Source organism: Diplotaxodon limnothrissa, linkage group LG15 (genome assembly GCF_057381915.1).
Source record: "Diplotaxodon limnothrissa isolate DT_005_m linkage group LG15, D_limnothrissa_male_GT1.1, whole genome shotgun sequence".
Lineage (NCBI taxonomy): Eukaryota > Metazoa > Chordata > Actinopteri > Cichliformes > Cichlidae > Diplotaxodon > Diplotaxodon limnothrissa.
The window spans coordinates 34,131,806-34,149,331 of NC_140610.1; the positions used below are offsets into that span (position 1 = coordinate 34,131,806).

At 40.8% G+C, this 17,526-nt stretch overlaps 2 protein-coding genes across 2 annotated transcripts in view; both read left to right on the plus strand.

Annotated features, from left to right (window-relative positions):
• Nucleotides 1-5,037, plus strand: part of mdn1 (midasin AAA ATPase 1) — a 58,442-nt gene extending 53,405 nt beyond the window's left edge. The window contains exons 95-102 of the mRNA XM_085373568.1: nucleotides 177-272; nucleotides 701-816; nucleotides 946-1,120; nucleotides 1,319-1,392; nucleotides 1,549-1,663; nucleotides 2,881-2,947; nucleotides 3,824-3,966; nucleotides 4,049-5,037. Coding sequence (XP_085229694.1) covers nucleotides 177-272; nucleotides 701-816; nucleotides 946-1,120; nucleotides 1,319-1,392; nucleotides 1,549-1,663; nucleotides 2,881-2,947; nucleotides 3,824-3,966; nucleotides 4,049-4,234 — 972 coding nt within the window. The 3' untranslated portion in view covers nucleotides 4,235-5,037. The remainder of the gene's footprint in view (nucleotides 1-176; nucleotides 273-700; nucleotides 817-945; nucleotides 1,121-1,318; nucleotides 1,393-1,548; nucleotides 1,664-2,880; nucleotides 2,948-3,823; nucleotides 3,967-4,048) is intronic.
• A 1,533-nt stretch (nucleotides 5,038-6,570) lies between these two features.
• lyrm2 (LYR motif containing 2) lies at nucleotides 6,571-9,085 on the plus strand. The gene is made up of 3 exons (XM_085373064.1): nucleotides 6,571-6,629; nucleotides 8,502-8,642; nucleotides 8,823-9,085. The coding sequence occupies exons 1-3, from the start codon at nucleotides 6,585-6,587 to the stop codon at nucleotides 8,901-8,903; spliced, it is 267 nt and encodes an 88-aa protein (XP_085229190.1). The 5' UTR covers nucleotides 6,571-6,584; the 3' UTR covers nucleotides 8,904-9,085.
• Nucleotides 9,086-17,526: the final 8,441 nt, after the last annotated feature.

A 17,526-nucleotide genomic window follows, 5' to 3' on the forward strand; every position in this document is an offset into this window, starting at 1 on the left:
TGATGTAAATAAGTGTAGGCCACATTACACTTGTGATTTTCGTACACTGACTGCCATAAAGAGTTAATTACATTTAAAAAAGTCACAAAGCCTTCAGTTCCACATCAGTTCATATCAGTTTAATGTTACACACGTGAAGATAACTCTGTATGTCTGTGTGTGCGCTTATGTGCCAGGAGAAAGCACAGAGGAGAGACCCAGAAGAAACAAGGAGGGAGATGGAGCTGCAGCTGGAGGCCTGGCACAAACTGGCCCCGGGGACTCAGGAGGAGGTGAGGGTGACCCGGGAGACTCAACCAAACATGTTCAACTGTGGCTGTCACGTAGGAAAGTGTGACTTGCACTGCTATTCTTCAGTTAACTGAAGAAGAGACTTGAGAAGTTTTGTCTTTTATACGTTTTTGTTGCATTTGTTGAAGAATGCTGACACAAACACACTGCAGATTCAAATATGTTTAAATAAAGGAAATCTGAATAAAAATGCTGTCCTTGTGAACATAACGAGGATCATGTGAAAGTTGGGAATATATTTGATGTATTTTCTAAAACACAAAGCTTCACTCAGGAGACGGTGGAATAGTTAAATGTGTCCCATTTGTGTTTTATATAATAAAAAAAAAGAAAAGCGTCTCAGAGTGATGGCTTACAGGAAAAACGTGGTTCTTTCCTGTGATTAACTGCAACTGTCGCTGTGTTTCAGGAGACTGTAGCGGCTTCCATGTGGCAGCAGTACCAAACTCTGACCTCGGCTCTCTCTCAGCAGCTGTGCGAGCAGCTCCGTCTCATCTTGGAGCCCACACAGGCCGCCAAACTAAAGTCAGTAAAGCACACAGGAAATCTTGATTCTCTCTGCTGTGGTGAAACTGGTCCACTGTTAATGTGAGCTGATGCTGTGTGTGTGTGTATCAACTGTATATTTGTGTCTTTATATGTGCGTGTCCTCAGGGGTGATTACCGAACAGGAAAGCGTCTGAACATGAGGAAGGTGATCCCTTATATCGCCAGTCAGTTTCGCAAAGACAAGATCTGGTTAAGGCGGACGAAGCCCAGCAAGAGAGAGTACCAGATCTGCCTGGCTGTGGACGACTCCTCCAGCATGGTGGACAACCACTCTAAACAGGTTCGAGGCTCCAGTTACAATCAGATGCCGATCAGAAACGATCAGTAATAGTAACGGTGTATTTAGTGCTTATTATTAACTGATGGTTTTTCATGTGCCATTTCCCTATAATGCCCAACTTTTGCTTCCCATATCTTATCTAAAGTTTGCATTAATTAAAACTTGCATGTGTGTTTGTGTGTCTGCGTCCATGCACAGCTGGCATTTGAATCCCTGGCAGTGATTATCAATGCCCTCACTCTGCTGGAGGTAGGCCAGGTGTCTGTCTGTAGGTAAGAGCTTCATCTTTCTGTATGTTGTGATTTAATTTTAATAGCTGTGTGATATGATCTAAAACCAAAAAAACGAACCAGCGTGAATATGGCTTCATGTACTGTACAGTTGTGATGTCATCATTAAAATAAATGAACTTTTGCTCTTGTATGCAGCTTTGGGGAGCAGGTGCAGCTGCTGCATCCCTTCCAGCATCAGTTTAATGACGAGTCTGGGGCTCGGATTCTCAGGCTCTGTCAGTTCCAGCAGAAGAAGACCAGAATAGCACAGGTGGGAATCCTCCTCCAGCTATCTGAATCATCACACAAAAGAACAAATAATTATACTTTAAAAATCTTTTCAATGCTTATATGAGGAAAGTAAGACACAGTAATGCAATATGATAACAGAAAGCTACAGAGAGCCAGTTCATCTAACAATAAATAGAATGGTACAGAGTTCAGTTCAGTTAAATTCTGTTTTATTTATATAACACCAAATCACAACAACAGTCACCTCAAGCCACTTTATATTGTAAGGTGGACCCTACAATCATACATACAGAAAAAACCCGAACAATCATATGACCCGTATGAACAAGCACTTTGGCAACAGTGGGAAGAAATCTCTGACACAACCAGGCTCAGAGAGAAGTCTGCTGTGGCCGACACGCTGTGGAGGAGAGCCAGAGATGAATAATAACGAATGAACAAATGCAAAGTGCTGTATAAACACATGGAGAGTGAAGAAGACCCCAGCAGCATAACTGAGGAAAGGTTCAGGGTCACCAGGAAAAGTGTGTTTTCTCCTAAGTCCAAAGACATGCATGTTAGGTTAATTTGTTATTCTAAATTGGAAATGGTTGTGAAGTCTTGTAGCCTAACACACTTTAAGTAGTCAGTCTGCCCTTGCACCTCTAAAGCACTCAAATCTAAATGTCAGTCCAGTCCAGCGGTTTATGAGGCAAACTCAAAAGGAAACAAAGGCTGGTTTCTTTAAGAGCAAGAATATAAAATAGATAAGACAGAACTGATTGTACTGTGGAAACTTCTCTGTATATTAGAGTGAGTAGAAGTATTTGAGGGGGTTTTTTCTGCTTGCCTGCATTTTGGTGTAAATGTCAAAGGAAACTTCTTTAGCAAAGGCTAACGATTTCATTCGGAGCGACATGATCTCAGAGCAGCAGCTCTTCCCATGGGTGTGGTGCTGCTCTAGAACAAGAATCACAAAGTAACATGGCTCTGAATTACAGTCATATACAGCTGGGATGATAGAAATGTAATATTTATTTACAGGCATATAAATATTATGTTTGCATTACATTACTGTTGACTGGTACAAAGTCAGCGACTTGCCTTCAGTGAGCTATTATAATGTGTGCGTGATCATCGGCACGCCCCTGAGCACAGCTCTGAATGTGCTCATACTGTAGCTTCTGCTTAAACATGATGACATGTGCTGAACATGTTGCTGTGCTGCTGCATTCATTCTCTCTCTGTCATTTACAGTTTTTGGAGACCTCAGTTAAAATGTTTCTGGCAGCACGGCAGCAGATTCCAGGATCTATGAACTCAGGTGACTCCTCATTCTGCTCCTCAGCTTACTGGACCTCACACTAGATCAAACACCTGAGAAAACAAAAAGGTTGCAGGCAGTATGCAGATTAGAATATATAATGAACCCTAACAGTCATGGGATTGTCACATGAATGTGACACGTGAAGTGTTTATATTGTACAAGTATGTATACAACCAAATGTGTTAAATGTTTTATAGTTTTGTTCATTTTTTATTATCAATATCCATGCCTAATGCACCTAACAGCCAGCTGCAGTTACTGTGTACGAGCGCTTGAAAACAAAAGTTCTACTGTCCTGCTGAGTAGGTGTGATCCAGTTCACATTTAGGTTCTCTGAGATTCAACCAATTAGAAGAGCAATAGGAAGTAGTTTAGCCACTTAGTTCAGTATTGAGATGCTCTGTTGTGGGCTTAAAGGACTATTACGTGCAGGACTGTGGCCTCTGTGGAGGCCATGAGTGTGCAGCTGTCATAAAATACTCACTGTAGTCCTACATGAGCAGCATTTTTTTAAATAAACATTCTTGAGGTTTTCATGTGGAGCCTCTGATTACACGTGACCAACAATTCCCCCCCCCCCCCCCCCCCCCCCCCCCCCCCCTTAAAGCTGAAATTTTGATCATCATTATATTATATTAACCAGTGGTACCCAGAGAAAACTGTAACTTCTACATAAGGATAGTTCAGCTTCTCTGAATGAGTCTCAGGTGGAATTTGTGTCAATGAAGAAGAACGTCTGATAGACAGATGCTGTTTGTTCTCTTTAGACAAAGAGGTGGAGTTTGTCATAGTCATGAACTAAAGAGGAGCCTGTGGCTCATTCATACTCACCAGATGTCCAGTCTTAAACTGATCTGTGATATCCCTCCATAGAGACAGCCCAGCTGCTTGTGATCGTGTCTGATGGTCGGGGGCTCTTCCTGGAGGGAAAGGAGCGGGTAATGGCCGCTGTGCGTGCAGCACGCAGCGCTGGTATCTTCATCATCTTCATGGTGCTGGACAATCCGAACTCCCGGGTACGAGACCAGAATGTGATTGTTGGGTATTTTCCAAAGTTTAAGTCTCAAATCGTAACTAAACCTCGATACTGTGCTGCAGGATTCCATTCTAGACATCAAGGTGCCCATCTTCAAAGGGCCAGGAGAGCTGCCAGAGATCCACTCCTACATGGATGAGTTTCCCTTTCCCTTCTACGTGATCCTGCGAGACATCAACGCCTTGCCAGCAACACTCAGCGACGCACTCAGGCAGTGGTTTGAACTTGTTACTGTGGCTGAGCAGTAGGCTGATGAGGAGCCATCTTTTTACAGGAAAGAGGGAAATGGGCAGCAGCCACCGCAAAATGCCAGTCTGCTGCTAGCCTGTCAGAGATCAGAGACTGAGCTGTAAATGTGCCTTTATTTTCTTATTATTACTGTAGGTTCTAGTCGAGTTGGATAGCAAGTGTTGCTGTTTTGTCTGCATCAGGGGAATTTGGTGTCTTTTGTCATGTAACAAAGGATTGCTTTAACTTGCACGTCTGAAATTAAATAACAGAAACAAAAATGTGATTTCCATGTGCGTGAAATACCGTAGTTAAGCATCAGTAAATACCTCTGTCCCTGTATGATAGCCCTGTTTTACATTTGTTTGAATGTTTAGTCAGTGTTATGAAGATCAAAGAATTATCTTCACCCTGAGCACAACAGCAGGACTGAGCTTTGTATAATAGAAGCCTTTTTCAAGGCTAAACTGAACAGTAGCATGCTGGAGCTGATATTAAAGGAACTCAAACATGTGCCTTGGAAAGAACAGCACTGCATCTCATGTCACACCTCAAGTAGCAGGTGACAGATCAGGATTTTTACTAGTTTGTTTCAGTCATGTACTGTGAAGCACAGCAGCTGCAGAGTCCGCTTTTTATAAAGGCCTCTGGGAGAACCCATCTTTGTGCTTTAGAAACACTTCAGTTGTGTTCATCTTCCCTTTGTAGTGTGACACAGCTGACTGTCTGTGGAAACATGTTCATGATGTGTACTGAAATGTGTGTTCTTTAATGTGGACATACATGTATACATATTTAACGAGTTAATTGCATCTGTCTATTAAATCATGAGATGAACAAAATCCCACTGTCTGTGACTCACTTGTTTTAAAAGCCACAGAGAAGAGAGCCACCCAAACCTTGAACCTCGTTTTAACAGAGATGCAGCAGTCGAAGAATCCTGAGCTATGGGAGAATTCCACAAATCAAAGATGATGGAAGACTGTTGATTTTATATGTGGAGCAGTTCTTCAAAAAAGAAAAATCCCCAAATATGTTGTTCTAACCTCCTAGGACCTGGCGTCCAAATATGTGGACATCACATTTTGGGTTATTTAGACCAAAATACTCAATGTTGCTCTACAAGGGCCTGATATCCACTTACAAGGACATTATACTGCTACATTTCTATCGAAATTTTAAACGAATATCCTCATATGTGGCTCTCATTTTTCTTAGAAACAAAAATCAGGTAAAACAATAAATCTGGAAGCCGGAGTACCCAGATTTATAAATCTGGTAATTCTTTGTTTTTACATTCCCAATATTCCCAATTAAAAATGCATTCCGTGGAAGAGTTCGGGTCTTAGGAGGTTAAGATTGCTATCACGGCCCACGTCACCCCTACTATATTGACGTGAAGAAGTACAATGCAATTTGGCCCTTGAAGTTACATTTTTCTTTTAGGGAGCTTTGTTTGTTGTTGAGTGCAATATTAAAATAAGTTCTTTAAAAAGCAAAAATTATTTAATATGAAGGCAATATGAGCAGAGAGTACAAACAAGCTGATGGAACAAGTTGTTGGCACATTTCTGGGAAACCTCACAAAAATGGTACAAGCAAAACTGTCAAGAGCATCTCTGCACTGAGTAATGCACACCATCTTTTGCATTACTTTTTGCCTTAAGTACTGTTTAGAAGTCTGGGGAAATACATACTTCAACCTTTATGTAAACTTTATGTAAACTTCAGAAAAGAACAATTGAAATAATTAAGCAGGCTTTACAGCCCACACACTAACACTATTTTTGTAGTCAAAAATCTTGAAATCTTAAATTCAAGAACAGTTAATGTGTTAAACAGTTAATCTTAAAATTAATCTTAAAATATAAAGCACACAAATTATGTATAATGATAGTAAAGTAATATGTTGCCAGGAAGTGTATTGACACGGAAGGGGGCGATAATCTAATGACATTTTGTATTTCCGTTTATTAAAACTGTGGATGGACCTGTTCAACCATTATTCAGTTAAAAAAAAACAAACTGGAACGTGCTTTTGGAAGAACATGAAATTGATGACTAGTAGTATGTGTAATTATTATATATTTCAACATATTGGTCATATTTCATCTGGTCATATTTCAGTTTTTTTCCTCTCTCTGTGGGGCAAGTGGGGGTAATGATAAACATAGTAAATCGATTGTGTGTGTGTATTAATTCGTTTGCAACTCCGAAATAAAGGGTCACCATCAAATGCCACAAAAATAAAACTTAGCACTTTCTGTCGGTACTGGTTCTTGTTATGTCCTCCGCTCCACCAGGGGGCGAGAAACAGTGAGGCGCTATTAGCGTCATTTCAACATCCGCCTGTGAAAGTGCCGAGTAAATATGACCGTTTCACGGTTGCCGTCTGCTGCGCTTTCTTTAAAGCAGGTAAAAAAAAATATATATATATATATATATGATATGAAATATCTACAGCAGTGTTAGGTGTAAAATCTAAAAAAGTTGAGTAGCTAACAGACTAGCTTTATTAGTTCTCTGTACCCTACTACTAGCTAGTCCCAATGTACGCCCGTCACCTCCTAGTAAACATGGTGAAAAAGAACGTCATGTTCTGGCCCAAAGTGTTCAGGGTACCCCGGCAAAAAGGAAAGTCGACATTTATGCCTTCTGTTTAGAAACCTTTTCACCTTTTATTTTGAAACTGTTTTTCAGCCGCTGCAAGACATCGTGAAAAAACAACAGTCATTAAAGGTCCAAATCTTTGCTGGGATAGCATACTGTGACATCAGTGGCCTTTTCTGAAGAGTTGTACAAAAATAACCCCAGTTCTTAGTGTTTTGTTTAGTTTTTCCTTCTTGAAGAAAAAGTTATCGAACTTTGGAATAAACACACACAGTATCAGACACTGGACAGACCATTAAGTAGGGGTGGGGGGAAAAATCGATACTGTGTAGTATCGTGATATTTTGTTACAAAAAAGGTTTTTGTGCTCTGACTTCAGAGCATGTTGATCAGCTCCTTTTTCTGAGCAAGAATCCTGACATTCCTTCACTGTCCAAATGTGTTTAACTTTTTTTTGGCAGCAATAAACATGACAGTTTATTTATTTTAATTTAAGACATGTTTTATTTTAATTAAGTTTAAAACTTTTTTATTTAATGTAAAATTATATTTTGTTTTAATTTACTTTCAAATTCTTCAGTTGCTGAAGGGGCTGCATAGTTTTCTTAAATTGCATAGTTCAGAATAGCTATAATTGTACCAGATGGTTGCATTCAGTTAAGTTGGACTAGACTGTAGTACAACAATAAAAATGACTGAAATGAGAGAAAGACTGAGTGCGAGACTTTGATATTAGATAAAATGAATATTGATAAAGTTTACCTTTATGTACAGAATCTGAATATCGCAAAATATTTTTAAAAATTGCAATAATATCGTATCGTGTGTTAAGTATTGTGATAATATCGTATCGTGGGATGTATGGTGATTCCCACCTCTACCATTAAGGAATACAGACATTGTCAAAACAAATGAAACGAGTAGATGGCAAGATATTTTTGTGAGAAAGAGTTGACCAATAAAATAAGAGCACAAAGTCATCTATCTAAATTATACCAAATGTTGAGATTATATAGTCTTCTTAGTTGGGCGACCGTGGCTCAGGGGGTTGGGAATCGCATCTGTAACCGGAAGGTCGCCGGTTCGATCCCTGGGCTCTCTGTCCTGGTCGTTGTGTCCCTGGGCAAGACACTTTACCCTACTTGCCTACTGGTGTTGGCCAGAGGGGCCGATGGCGCGATATGGCAGCCTCGCTTCTGTCAGTCTGCCCCAGGGCAGCTGTGGCTGCAACCGTAGCTTGCCTCCACCAGTGTGTGAATGTGAGAGTGAATGAATAGTGGTATTGTAAAGCGCTTTGGGTGCCTTGAAAAGCGCTATATAAATCCAATCCATTATTAGTTTAAATAGTATTTAGGAGTTCTGTAAAAACAATGTAGAAATGAAAATATTTACTCAATAGAAAATTACAAATGTCCTCTTCTTTCTATGTGTCGCAGAACAACAATTTAAAAATTTTGTGGTTACTTAGTGCAGGGATGTTGTTTTTAAGTATGTTGTTTCATACTTAGGTTAGAAGAGTCTCTAAGGAATCTGTGCATATTATCAGAGCAATACTGCATGTTTTTAAATAAGTTTCAAACATTATTAACAGTGGCACTAAAAGCATTAAGCCAGATTTGGTCCTAGCACAACCGCATATATTAAACTGTGTGCCCTAATAGCATACGTTTGGCTAAGTTTTTACACAGGCAGAATGTGTTGGGGATCTACAGAAACATGCTGAGGACCATACGACGGGTGCCAGATGAGGCAGATAGGAAGTTCTTGAGAGACTGGGCCAGAGAGGAATTCCATAGGAACAAGAATGTCACACATGAGGTACACAGTTGTTGTTTTTTTCACTTTTGTTTTACCAGGTCCACTAAAGGTCATTGTGTCATCAGATCAGAAGTTAGATATAGGTAAAAGAAAATAAACACTTAGCAGCATCTCAGTTTTTCCCCTCTTGGACTAAATGTTCAAACTGTGTTATTTAATGTGTCTGTCTGGTCAGTTCAGGATGCAATCCGTATGATGATCACACAAGCTTCCAATCACCTGGCGGAGCTGCAGAAGTCTCTGGCGTTGGCCCACAGTTAATGACTGCAAGCTGCTGGAGTTCCTGTTTTGTACTCTATTTGACTGGTTTTTAGTGAGGAATAATATTTGGTGTGGGAATGTGGGAATCGAGACCACCTGAGAGTCTGATTGAACCCATCTGCCACGTGTGTATATTGGCACTGTTTATACTGTACATGTGTTAAATAAAGAATAATGTATGAAATGACAAACACCTTGATCCTTTTTTAATGCATTTTTTCTGGTATCAAATAGAGTAACAGCAACTGTAGTGATACAGCAGACAGTAATACTGCAACATGGCAACGTGTCCTTACGGGGACACTCGGAGCGATGTGGGGTTTTGACTTACTGTAGGGTCTTTACCTTACAATGACGGAACAGTTATTGCGATTTGGTGGTATAGAAAAACATGATATTCCTGGATTTTACCACAAAGAGCAAGCATGTATTGCTTTGCATCTTTCCTTATAGTATACACTCACTGTACACAGGAACCCAGGAGAGGACAGTCTTAAAGAGGGTTTTGGATTTTTTTTTTTCAAAGTCAGCTGGTATCTTTAAAGATTTTAATGTTCCAAAAGATGTAAGCATCTGCAGACCAGAGAACCTCTCAAATTCAGAAACCTTTGATTTTCTGTACAACAAAGTTCGTTCACTTCTTTCTGGGGTAAATCATGATGATTTGAGCTATGTCCCTAACCTGCTCTGGAGCAGATTAGTGTCACAGAACCTTCAACCTTTATGTAACAGTAAAGCCACTATGATCTTCTCATCATCCTGATATGGCACGCACTGCACTGTCGCCTCACAGTCCTGAGTTCGATTCCACCATCTGCGTTTGCATGTTATCCCCGTGTTTCTGTGGGTTCTCTCTGGGTACTCCGGCTTCCTCCCACAAACCTGAGACATGCAATTAGTGGGGTTACGTTAACTAATGATTCTAAATTGCCCATCGGTGTGAATGTAAGTGCAAATGGTTGTCTGTCTGTGTTAGCCCTGCGATAGACTGGCGATCCTGCCTCTTGCCCTATGACAGCTGGGATAGGCTCCAGCCCCCCCACAGCCTTGATAAGGAACATATGAATGGAACACATTTTTAACAGCGCTTATTCTGGCATTTAAATGAAGTCATAAAAAGTAACAGTAAGAATATATAGACATATTTAGAAAGTGCACCTACTCTTCAAATCGGTGTCAGCACATCCATCAACCCCCTCCATACTATACTAGGCACATTGCCTCTGTCACTATTTCCAGTTAATGTGTGTACCTGCTGCTGATTTAGAAATCAGCAGCAGGTGTTAAGCAGTCAACTTCACATTTTTGTGAACTGCTTGGTGATATCAGAATTAAAATGCTAGCTTGCAATTTATGCCACTGAAATACACAGGTAAGAGTTCAGTCAGAATGTGTGTGTTTTTTTTATTATTATTATTTTAACTTTGTTAAATAACCATTCACAGAGTCTGTTGCCATAATAAGATGACCTGAGAACAGGGGCAATTCTAGGATCAGAGCTTTGGGGGTGCTGAGCACCCAGAGAGCTGCCCAGCCAAGCAAGATAAACTTTACACGTCACGATGAGACTTCTTCCCTGTCTCTTTCAGTCCCCGCATCCTTAAATGTCTCCAGTTGTCCCAAGTTCTCTATGACTGTCTCCTTGGTGCATTTAAACACCTGGGCCCTATTTCAGGAAGCCGGTTTAGTGCAAACTCTGAGTAAGTATACCCTGAGTTAACGAAAACTCTGGGTTTTCGGTTTCACAAAGCGAGTTTAGATTAATTCTGAGCGAGTTACTATGACAACACACTCCGTGAAGCTAACCTGCCCCCTAGCAGGTTTACTTCAACTAACCCTGACCTTCTCCGCCTCTTTGTCAGAAACCTGACTGTAGGAAGTGTCAGACATGGCGTGCTCCTTCCTTGAAGAGCCAGTAGATGTTGAAGCCCAAATTCTCCGCAGAGCTCTCCGCCGGGAGAGAGTGATTAGAGCGCGTTCGGACATTTTATCATTTCCTGATGATTTCCTGTGTGAACGTTACCGTTTTTCAGCACAATCTATAATTTATTTGAAGAACATCCTCAGGCCTAATATTGCTCATGTGACACATCGCGGACATCCTCTAAGTTCTGTACATATTATTTGTATCGCACTTCGCTTTTTTGCAAACGGGAGCTTTCTGTATAATATTGGTGATGCTGAGCACGTTTCCAAGGCTACCGTCTGTCGGGCAGTCAGGAATGTTACAGTTGCACTGAAATGTCTCCTGTACTCGTCTGTGGTGTTCCCCGGTCATAGACCCACAAGATTTATCAAAGAGGGATGCCACAAAATTGCAGGTAGCAGGATGAACGAAACTTAATTCATGATGTGGTGATACTTGAACTACTACTTAAATTTTACATTTATTCTCACGGTTCCCAGGCGTGATTGGCTGTACAGATGGCACTCACATTCCAATCATTGCTCCTTCAGTAAATGAAGGAGACTATGTGAACAGGAAGTCTTTCCACAGCATTAATGTGCAGGTACATAGTTCCCTGTAGCATTTCAAACTAACAAATTATTTCATCATAGTAATGGATGCTAATTTGTGTTCTCTGCACTGTGAAGATCATATGTGATGCTGCCAACATTATCACAAATGTGGAAGCCAACTGCTCAGCCTCTGTGAGTGGTGGTGGTGGAGGACCCCCACCTGTTTTTCGGACCTCCGCTTTTTTTCTGTTGGCCATAACGGGTCACATTTGAGCATACAGAGTAAGCAAATATGTACTTGTAATGTGCTCAGATAATTTCAATAAGTGCTTACAGAAAGAAAATTAATGTAGCCTCTAACTGCAATTGATTTACAAACAGACCAAGCACTATGGCTCATAATACAATTACACCTTACCTGTTTGGACTATATTTTTATATTTCATTTTTACTTGCTGCCAGGAATGTTTGGGGCCTGTTGGGTTGCACCTGCGCTCACATCACATCACAAAATCAAATGTATAAAATAAAAAATAAAATATAATAGAATAACGTGTTAAATGGGTGGAAATCCCTAGATCAATGTTTAAATTAACACTCACGATTCTTAAATTCATCAAGTCTCTCCGTGCCTGGGTCCTCGTCACAAAACATGACAATGAATGACGCCAATAGTGAGTAAAAAGTAAACAGTATAATACAGATACATAAAAAAAACACTCCCAAAACAGAATAAATTATTACAAAATATTAATAAAAAACTATAAAGATGGAGGCAACTTTGCCTGTGGTAGAATGTATATAATGTATGAAAAAAAACTTTACTGCACATACTAATTTTATTAATTTAATAATACTAATTTTGTGTTGTAAGATTTATGAGTTTCATACATTCATAGTGGTCCTTGGGAGAGCTTGACATTTTTCTCAGGTGGTACACACTGTAAAAAGTTTGAGAAACACTGATAAGTGTATGCGTGCTTTTGGAAAACATTTAAAGCTGCAGTACAGAATCTTTGAAACCAGCTTAAAACATTTTTAGAATATAAACAGTGCACTCTGCTTCTCTTTACAGCTCCTCACTCCACCAGGGCTGTTTGGCTCTTTCTGATAGTGCTCAAATGTGATGTACGTACTGCGGCAGTCATACAGACAACTGGACGGTCCAAAAGTTGGCCTACCTATTACTGGCTGAGGTTTTAGTAAAGTTGTGGCTGAACCACATAAAAATATATCATTAATTTTAATCTCCCCAATCAATGATAATGTTATGTTGGAATGTTGTTAAAGAGGGTCAGAAATGTTTCAACCCAGTTTGTTTTGCAGATTCTGTATATCAGCTTTAATATCGGGAGAACACAACTTTCAGATTGTGTGAGTAAAATCAGGTTTTTTTTCTCTTTGTCAGTTTAACAGTTGCTGTTGTGCCTGTCACTGTTCCCTGTCTGTTTTCTTACCTGGTTCTTCCTGACCTTGTACTTTCTCCTCATATTACCCTCTTTGGACTGACAATCATACACAAATAGATTCAATTAGATGAAAAATTATGGTCAAATGTCGCTGATTTTACTACAGAGCAGGACGGATTGTAGGGTAGCAAACATCGATGGAAAGGTTTTCGAGACTGCAGATTATCTGGGTGTAATGTTTTTCAGCTAAAAAGAAACATGGCCTGATGCCTACCTAACTATATAAAGAGTAACTGAAGGTTAAATGCAACTAATATGTCTTGTTTTAAGCCAGACACTTACACCTCCGCTCCGCTGCCTCTTAGCCACCATCGGTCTGGCAGCAAGGGTGCTAGAGAGCTGGAAAGTTGTTTTTTTTGTTTTTTTTTGTTTTTTTTTGTTTTTTTTTTGGGGGGGGGGGGGGGGGGGGGGGGTTGTATACTTTTGTCGTTAAAATGTTACGTCTCAACCAAGTACTGTATTGTCAAAAAAAAGTAAGAAATCTTTGAGGGTGCTTTGATTCATTTTGGGGGTGCTTCTCTCTTTATCTCTTCACTTATGTGGTGATTTTAAAAGGTGTGTGCAAACCTTTAACTGTTATTGAGTTTCTTGCATCACAGCTGAGGCTTTCAATCACTGTTTCCACACAAAGTTTGCTTAAATTTGTTGAAATTTTGAGACAAGTGCACAAAAGAAAATAAAAATACATGTGCACAGTGTTGGGTAAGTTACTTTAAATTAGTAACTTAGTTACATTAGTAGTTATTTCTATCAAAGGTTACTCGTTCCTTTCTCGTTACTTGTAGTAACTAGTTACTTTAACTAACTTTGGTTTTACTCAGAATTCTCTTATGAATGTGTTGCTTCCCTAACTGGATACCAGCAAGGATGCCAGTCTTTTATCTTGTTTACATGTTAGCACTATCCTGCCACAAGTGCACTGTGCCACCTAATGGCCTGAACGTAAAATGGCAGTGTAGTAGTGCGAGTGCAAGTTAATGATGAAATGAATGAAACTAAATTAGAAATTAACAATGTTTGTTTTATGTGTCACTTTTTATCTGTCTGTTTTAATCTATTTATATTGTTTCAAACCTCTATAAATGCAAACACATCATTTTGGGGTTGATGCAGCAGTGTTATAAATCACAAATCATTGTACGTAGTATCACTAGGAAGAAGCAGTGGATCACAAAACACCACATACAGTGTGTTAAAACTTTTGAAAAGTATATTTATTTTTGCCATTGAAATGGGTAGAAACTTTACTTTTAGCAGTGCCAACATTAAACTGTGGCTCAGACCATTTAGGAGCTGTAGGTATCAAAAAATGCAGTGCAAAAATGGTTCAACATAAACACAGTGAGGTTTGTCCATTCTTTGTAAACTTAACTGAAAACAGCTGAACTGCACCAACTGGAGACCTCATGTTCAGTAATGATGGGCAAACTTAAAAGTATTTTCAGCCTCACAAAGAAAAATAAAATAAACTGGAAAAATTTGCATTTCCTGCGAAAATGCAGTGTGGATGCTTTAAAGCTGAAGCTGTCTGCAAAAACTAGCTGAAAAAGCTGAAAAGTTGCAGAAATTGTAAAAACTTTGAAGAAGCAAAGGAACTTTGCTAATATTGAATAACTTAGCAGAACTGCAATATCTTAGAGTAAACATAATACTTGGCAGAATGTCTGTGAAGGTTCTCAGTCATCCAGGTCATCGTAATCAAAGGAGCTTGGAAAGAAAAGCGTCTGGACTTCTTTAAGTTGCTTGAAGACGTTTCACCTCCCTCGCTGGTGTCTGGTGACCAGACACCAGCGAGGGAGGACAGACGCAACAACATTGTCATCCCCTATGTAGCCGGTGTATCAGAGAAACTCAGGAGAGTTTTCTCCAAGCATGACATCCCAGTGTATTTCAGACCCAGCAACACACTCAGACAGAAACTGGTTCACCCGAAAGACAAAACGCCAAAACACAGACTTAACAATGTGGTGTATGCTGTACAGTGCAGCGAGGAATGCTCAGACCTCTACATTGGAGAGACCAAACAGCCACTTCATAAGCTCATGGCACAACACAGAAGAGCCACCTCCACAGGACAAGACTCAGCTGTCCATCTGCATCTAAAGGATAAAGGTCACTCTTTCGAGGATGCCAATGTTCACATTTTGGACAGAGAGGACAGATGGTTTGAAAGAGGAGTGAAAGAAGCCATCTATGTCCACTGTGAGCGACCATCTTTGAACAGAGGCGGGGGTTTACGACACCAACTCTCTGCCATCTATAATCCAGTTTTGAGATCCCTTCCCAGACGCCTTAACGCCCACTCACATCCTGGGCCATCTGACCTCAGGAATTCGCATGACAAGGTGGGGCCAGGTTTCACAATGAACACACCCGAAACTCTGGCTGATTGGGACCCACACCCAGTTTCACACCTTGGCTCAGGCGATTAGAGGATCATCAGGGGGTCCTTTTGTCCCTCTGTGGGGGGTCACTACCACTAGGTTTATATCTGGGACTCTCCACCATTTGACCTTAGAACTGAAGAAGCTTCTCGGATGAGAGGTGAAACGTCTTCAAGCAACTTAAAGAAGTCCAGACGCTTTTCTTTCCAAGCTCCTTTGACTACTTGGCAGAAGTACAATAGCATAGGAGAACTTAGCAGAAATATTGTAACTTACCAGAAACATGATAACTTCTCAAAAATACAAGAATTTAGGAGAAATAGTATAAGATAACAGAAAGAATATATTTAGCCAAAAATACTTAAACATTACAGAAACACTATGATTTAGAAAAATAGTACAACATAGCAGAAATACTGTGATTTACCAGAGACACTGTGATGAACTATGAATATTGTCATTTTAAATTAATACTATGTTTTAGCACAAATACTTAAAGCATCCACACAATAATAAGTATTTTCAGCCTCAGAATCAGAATCAGAATACTTTATTGATCCCTGGGGGAAATTATTTTTTGTTACAGTGCTCCATTATAAACCAACATAAACCAACATTAAGACAAAACAGACAATACGCTAACTAAGAATAGTACAATATATACATATATATACATACATAAGTCACTAAATAGCTGGAAAAGAAACGTGTAGTTGTAGCAGTAACCAGTGTGTTAAGTGGATGCGTTGTACAGGGAGATGGCCACAGGCAGGAAAGACTTCCTGTGTCGTTCAGTGGTGCTTTTCGGTAATCTCAGTCTCTCACTGAACGTGCTCCTGTGACTGACCAGCATGTCATGGAGTGGGTGGGAGGTGTTATCCAACATTGTCTTTATCTTGGACAGCATCCGCCTCTCCGACACCACCTTGAGGGAGTCCAGCTCCATCCCCACAACATTACTGGCCTTACGGATCAGTTTATTAAGTCTGTTGGCATCTGCGACCCTCAGCCTGCTCCCCCAGCATGCAACAGCATAGAGGATCGCACTGGCCACAACAGACTCATAGAAAATCCTCAGCATTTTCTGGCAGATGCTGAAGGACCTCAGTCGCCTCAAAAAATAGAGACGACTCTGGCCCTTCCTGTAAAGTGCTGTGGTGTTTTTAGCCCAGTCCAGTTTATTTTCAATGTGTACTCCAAGGTATTTATAGTCCTCCACAATGTCAACACTGACCCCCTGGATTGAAACAGGGGTCAAGTGTTTCCTGGTCTTCCTGAAGTCCACGATCAGTTCCTTGGTCTTTGCCACGTTGAGCTGCAGATGATTCTGCTCACACCACGTGACAAAGGAGTCGACCACAGCCCGGTACTCTGTCTCATCATCCCTGCTGATGCATCCAACCACCGCAGAGTCATCAGAAAACTTCTGAAGATGGCAGGTCTCTGTGCAGTGGCTGAAGTCTGTGGTGTAGAGGGTGAAGAGGAAGGGGGAGAGGACAGTCCCCTGTGGTGCCCCTGTGTTGCTGATCACCTTGTCAGACACACACTGTCCGAGACGTACATATTGTGGTCTTCCTGTCAGGTAATCTACAATCCAGGACACCAGAGAAGCATCCACCTGCATCGCTGCTAACTTATCACCCAGGAGGGTCGGCCTGATGGTATTGAAAGCACTAGAAAAGTCAAAAAACATGACCCTCACAGTGCTCGCCGGCTGGTCCAGATGGGTGTAGACACGATTGAGCAGGTAGATGATGGCATCCTCAGTTCCAAGACGAGGCTGATAAGCGAACTGAAGGGGATCCAGGTGTGGTCTTACTATGGGTCGCAGCTGGTCCAGGATGAGCCTTTCCAGGGTCTTCATGATGTGGGAGGTCAGTGCCACGGGCCTGTAATCCGGGGGGCCACTGGGACGTGGTGTCTTTGGTACAGGGACGAGGCATGATGTCTTCCACATCACTGGGACCCTCTGCAGACTCAGACTCAGCATAAACAGTTTATGAAAGACTCCACACAGCTGGGGGGCACAGGTCTTGAGGACGTCAATAGTCAATATTTAACCAAAATAATATTTCCTCCAGTCAGGCCATGTAGATCAATAAAATATGATGGTAGATTAAGTGCTTCAGTGGTCTAAAATTCTAGCCTACGTCACAGCGTCACGTGCGCTTTTTACGTCCACCATGGAAACTGCAGTCGTGGTGCTTTCGGTTGTACTCAGAACTCGGAAATTCTGCCTTCCGAGTAGGAAGATGTAGGTAACTCCAGACTGCAGATGAGCTGCATATGTGTTTAGTAGTAATTTGTTTT

What these genes read in the sequence shown, in the direction of transcription:
- lyrm2 (XM_085373064.1), top strand. Translation starts at nt 6,585, where the DNA reads ATGACCGTTTCACGGTTGCCGTCTGCTGCGCTTTCTTTAAAGCAG. An exon ending in CTGCGCTTTCTTTAAAGCAG is followed by an intron (nt 6,630 to 8,501) that starts GTAAAAAAAAAT and finishes CGTTTGGCTAAG; the next exon opens with TTTTTACACAGGCAGAATGT. An exon ending in ACAAGAATGTCACACATGAG is followed by an intron (nt 8,643 to 8,822) that starts GTACACAGTTGT and finishes TGGTCAGTTCAG; the next exon opens with GATGCAATCCGTATGATGAT.